The sequence below is a fragment of the Gadus morhua genome, chromosome 18 (genome assembly GCF_902167405.1).
Source record: "Gadus morhua chromosome 18, gadMor3.0, whole genome shotgun sequence".
NCBI classification, from domain to species: domain Eukaryota; kingdom Metazoa; phylum Chordata; class Actinopteri; order Gadiformes; family Gadidae; genus Gadus; species Gadus morhua.
The window spans coordinates 6,431,799-6,437,396 of NC_044065.1; the positions used below are offsets into that span (position 1 = coordinate 6,431,799).

A 5,598-nucleotide genomic window follows, 5' to 3' on the forward strand; every position below is an offset into this window, starting at 1 on the left:
CTAAGAGACAAAACGTAGCCTGCAGTATATGAAATTATGTGGGCGTATCCGTGACAAAGGATTAAATATTAATACCTAGTTTTTGCTGTAACAATTCGGTCTGATGTTCTTTATTCCCTGGAGGAGAAAATGTTTGTTTTGTTTTGATTTCATGGTAATAACGACATGTGCTGATTGTTGGGCCTTATCCGAGACGAGCTCGGAGGAGACGAGGCTCTGGTCTGCGTCGCGACCCCCCGTCTCCAGGGCAGTGCATTCATCTTCCTGCTCAGAATACGAGTTTGAGCAGACGTGGTCTCGATGACACTCGCCTTCCTGAAACAATTACCACTCAGAAGAAAATAAAATGTGGTTTTATGACCCTAATCAATCACCGTGAACGATGACAGGTTTGCGGTCAAAGAAACGTGCAGATTGGTGGGCCTTTTGGATGAATTGGTGAATAGACTGTAATCGACACATAATGTGGCATATGTGTGTGTGTGGGGGTGGGGGATGGGGGGGTATTGTGATGGGCTAATGCCACCCACCACTTTCAAGAGAAAGTCTGTCGATGCGGGAGTGCTGTGAAGTAGGTTTGACCAAAATAAGAATCCATATTTCAGCTATAAATAATGCCAGAGTATCTCTGTACCTCCACAGAGACGGAAGCTTGTGTGAACTGTAGATCATTTCCCGTGACCGCGCAAGCAAAACACGCTCGTACACGCTGGCGAATAACTCACAAGACTCGGCCGAACGACCCTACAACAGTGCGTGCTAATTCCTTTTAGGCTTTCCTCTGAGGCTGATCTCAGGTCAGATCGTGGTCAACCCTTTACTGCTTGGAATCTGGCATTTCCCCACCCAGAGGGAGGTTGTTCGACACTGCAAAGCCCATAGTAGTGAGATGTTCAGACCCACGATACGACTCTGCATTTCCTCCCAGCAGCCAATCAGAAGTCAAGGAGAGGGTGGGTGGCAGTGCGGACCTGAATGTGAGCGTCTCAGCCAATCAGATGGCTGACAGTGGGTGGTGGCAGTGAGGCAGCAATGTGGTGGCATTATCTGTCAGCTCGCCATGTAGCGCATTAATCAACAGTGAAACACAGGAGGTGGACACCAGAGCAGGAACACTGTGCCTATTAGGAGGAAACGATGGGGGCGGAAGAGTTCATTCGGAGTGTGTGTGTGTGTGTGTGTGTGTGTGTGTGTGTGTGTGTGTGTGTGTGTGTGTGTGTGTGTGTGTGTATGTGTGTGTGTGTGTGTGTGCGTGTGCATATGCGTGCATGCGTGCGTGAGTGTGTGTGCGTTGGTTTGGCCACGTGTGTATTGGTCTCTGAGTTTGTGGATGTGTGCACAGACGTGTGGTTCCGTGGATAAGCCGAGCACCTAGTGAGAGAGACAAAAGCTGAGGAGGAAGAGAAGGGGACGAGGCGCACAGGCACGGCTGAGATGGAAATAGGACTGTTGTCAGTACACAAGTCACATTTGTAGTTGTGGCCAGATTTTCAATAGACGTCAGAGTGAAAAAACAGCCATGGGTTCAATAACCTACAACTACCTGCTACTAATTGCTATTGCAAAACTTTTGGTCTCATAACTTTTCTCTTACTCTCTCTATACATCTGTATCTCCATCTGTGTCTCTCTCTCTCTCTCTCTCTCTCTCTCTCTCTCTCTCCCTCTCCCTCTCGATCTGTATCTCTCGTTCTCCCTCTCTCTCTGTCTGTATCTCTCTCTCTCTCTTTCCATCTGTATCTCTTTCTCTCTCGCGTTCTCCCTCTCTCTCTGTCTGTATCTCTCTCTCTTTCTCTCTCTTTCCATCCGTATCTCTTTTGCGTTCTCCTTCTCTCTCTGTCTGTATCTCTCTCTCTTTCTCTCTCTTTCCATCTGTATCTCTTTCGCGTTCTCCTTCTCTCTCTGTCTGTATCTCTCTCTCTTTCTCTCTCTTTCCATCTGTATCTCTTTCCCTCTCGCGTTCTCCTTCTCTCTCTGTCTGTATCTCTCTCTCTTTCCCTCTCTTTCCATCTGTATCTCTTTCTCTCTCGCGCTCTCTCTCTCTCTCGAACTGTATATCTCTCTCTTTCTCTCTCTCTCTCCATCTGTATCTCTCTTTCTCACTCACTCCATCTGTATCCCTCTTTCTCTCTCTCTCTCCATCTGTATCCCTCTCTCTCTCTCTCTCTCTCTCTCTCTCTCTCTCTCTCTCTCTCTCTCTCTCTCTCTCTCTCTCTCTCTCTCTCTCTCTCTCTCCATATGTATCTCTCATTCTCCCTCCATCTCAGTCATGTTTCTCTCTCTAATGAAACTGTCAAACCAAAAGCAAACCGAACTAATCTATTGTTTGACTCTTTCTGGGTGCAGTGTCTGCAGCTCCAGAGGACAGATCTGCAGAACACAAGAGAAAGGGTGCACTGTGTGTGTGTGTGTGTGTGTGTGTGTGTGTGTGTGTGTGTGTGTGTGTGTGTGTGTGTGTGTGTGTGTGTGTGTGTGTGTGTGTGTGTGTGTGTGTGTGTGTGTGTATTTGTGTGTGTGTGCGTGTATATACTGTGTATGCGTGTGACTGTGTATGTGCGTGTGTATGTGCAAGTGTATTTCTGTGTGTGTGTGTGTATGCGTGTGTGTGTGTGTGCGTGTGTGAGTGTGTATGCGTCTGTATATGTATGTGTATGTGTGTGCGTGTGTGTGTGTGTATGCGTATGTGTATCTGTGAGTGTGTTTGTGAGTGGTATTCATGTGTGTGTGGATAGAGGGAGGAGGAGGAGGAGAGGAGGGGGCAGTAACTAACTCAATGAGTGGCAGGTTTAATAAGCAGGAGTCCGTCCGATGTGGCTCCCTCCCGGTGACATTTGGTCCGGCCGTCCCCACAGAGACAGACTCCCCCTGTGCTAATGTCCCCATTAGGCCAACGTCACCATCATTTCACACCTAATGAACACTTGCGTGAGGGTGTATTTCTGTTACTGTTGGTGTGTGTGTCTGTGTTTGCCTATGTGTGTGTGTTGGTGAGTTTGTGTTTGCATGAGTGTGTTTCTGTTATATTGTGTGTGTGTGTGTGTGTGTGTGTATGTGTGTATTTGCCTATTAGTGTGCGTTTGCATGAGTATGTGTGTGTGAGTGAGTGTGTGTGGGTGATTTGCTTATTAAAAAGTGCATGTGTGGCGCATCTTATTTTGTTAGTATTAACAAAAGTACACAAACACACATAAACACACACACACACACATGGACACAAACCCAACCATACACACACACACACACAAACACAGAGACAACACACACTGACACCACACTCACACACACACACACCCACAGTAAACAAACACGGTGAGGCCCATCCCTCAGTCTGTGTGACCCAGACAGACTAAAGTGGTCTCCCATGATCAATGGGGGCGCTGAAGACTGAATTAAGACCCATGAGGGATGGGAGTTGGAAGGGGGGTCGTGATGGGAGGTGGAGGCCGGGGCGGGGTGTCATGGCGGGAGGTGGAGGGGGTCATGAGGGAAGGTGGAGGCTGGAGGGGGGGCGGGGCCGGGGGGGGGGGGGGGGGACGAAACGGCTGTCTACAGAGCACGGCGCTCTCATCAGAGGCGGTGAGGAGGAACATTAAATATCCATCTGTGCGCCGCGGAGCAGATAAGAACGTGCGAAGAACTCTGAGGACAAACAAAACACTGAAAACACCTGCCCAACAGCGGACTAGGTCCATCACAGGGAGGCAGGTTGTTACTTCTGATATCAGTGTGACTTTTAATCAAGTTGTCTGGCCCGCTGGAAGCAGACCCTGACAGGGGAATCAGTGGCATGGTTCAGTGGGTCACGGGGGGACATGACAGGCGTATAATCAACCATCAGCACCAGAGAACAACAGCAACCAAGGAATGCTGCTTCACATATTTACAAACTCTGTAGTGACGCATGTCTTGGGGATTTATTTATGTCCGGAATATTGTTCTCATCCTGCGTGCGTGTGTTTGTGGGACCATGTGTTCATGTGTTTGGTTGTGTGTGTGTGTGTGTGTGTGTGTGTGTGTGTGTGTGTGTGTGTGTGTGTGTGTGTGTGTGTGTGTGTGTGTGTGTGTGTGTGTGTGTGTGTGTGTGTGTGTGCGTGTGTGTGTGCGTGCGTGTGTGATCGAGTCTCACTTGGCACTCTGTTGATGGCCCGCAGCGGTCGCAGTACGCGCACCGTCCTCACAGCGGAGAAGCTCACGTTCTGCAGGTTGAGAGAGTACTCCAGCATACTGGGAGAGAGAGAGAGAGAGAGAGAGAGAGAGAGAGAGAGAGAGAGAGAGAGTGAAAGAGAGAGAAAGAGAAAGAGAGAGAGAGAGGGAAAGACAACAAGTTAAACACAATATGTTAAAGATAAACACATTAAAAGTGGTAATCATTTACTCAACATTTGCCTAGTTATTAATGGGGCACATTTTCTTCACGTCGGGGGTTACAAAGTGAGTCCTTTCGTCACAAATTAGAGACCGAGGGAACACTGCAAAGGGCCATTGCAACACGAGGCAAAGCCCATCCATCGCCATCGGCTCATTAAACACACCAATTCCCCCCGGATGTCAGCTGGGAGCCGAACAAACACATGCAATATGTAGGCTTTACTAGTTGGCAATTACTAACACATGCGTTCAACACGTTGTACTACGCTCTCACGAGCCTGCGAGCCATTTATAAAGCGCTGGCTCCCCGGCTGGCTCCCCGGCTGGAGGGGAAGACACACGGACGGGCAGATCCACAGACAGAGGGGGGAGAGAGATGTCGCTTGTCAACGTCGATACTGGATTGATGTCGTCCTTAATCACAACGACGTTCTCCATAGGCTGAGCAGGAGATGCTTTACGACGCCCCCTTAAACCCTGAGCCCCATTGAGAGGAGCAGGGGGGGTAGCGTCCCAAAGGGAGCCCAGGCCTTGAGGAGGTCCACAGAGTGGGGATGCCTTCTGCCAGGGCCAGGAGTGCAACAGGTGCAACCATATCGTTATGGCAGCTAGGAGGCTCAAACGAAGGTGAGGGATGACAAAACAGGGGAAAACAGAGTGCATAAAAAACTGAAAAAATCTGTTATGTCAAATTGTACTTGGACGCACACAAACACACACACAGACACACAAATATACACACACATAGACACACACCAATACAAAAACACACACATAGTCAGACAAACACAAAAAGAGACACACACAAACACATGCACATACTCCAAACACACACCAACACAAACACACACAAATACAAACACACACACATAGTCAGACAGACACAAACACACACAAACACACTCACCAACTCCAAACACACACATAGACAGACACCAATGCACACACACACACACACACACACACACACACACACACACACACAAACAGTCACACACACACTCCAAACACACACATAGACCCACAATAACACAATCACACACCAAACACAGACACGCCCAAACCCACTCCAAACAAAATGAACAGTGCCCCCCCCCGCCCCCCCCCCCCTAAGCCCTGGTGATGAATGGCGGCCCAGGGAACCAATCACGTGTTATTGATGGAGCCGCCCGCCTCTACGGCCCTGGCTCCGCCTCACAACCTTGAGGACGCCACGACCGGCTTCCAATTG

General features: G+C 49.1%; 1 protein-coding gene across 1 annotated transcript in view; it reads right to left on the minus strand.

The window, feature by feature from the left end:
• Positions 1–4,222, minus strand: part of cacna1g (calcium channel, voltage-dependent, T type, alpha 1G subunit) — a 111,248-nt gene extending 107,026 nt beyond the window's left edge. The window contains exon 1 of the mRNA XM_030339458.1: positions 4,126–4,222. Coding sequence (XP_030195318.1) covers positions 4,126–4,222 — 97 coding nt within the window. The remainder of the gene's footprint in view (positions 1–4,125) is intronic.
• Between the last annotated feature and the right edge of the window lie 1,376 nt (positions 4,223–5,598).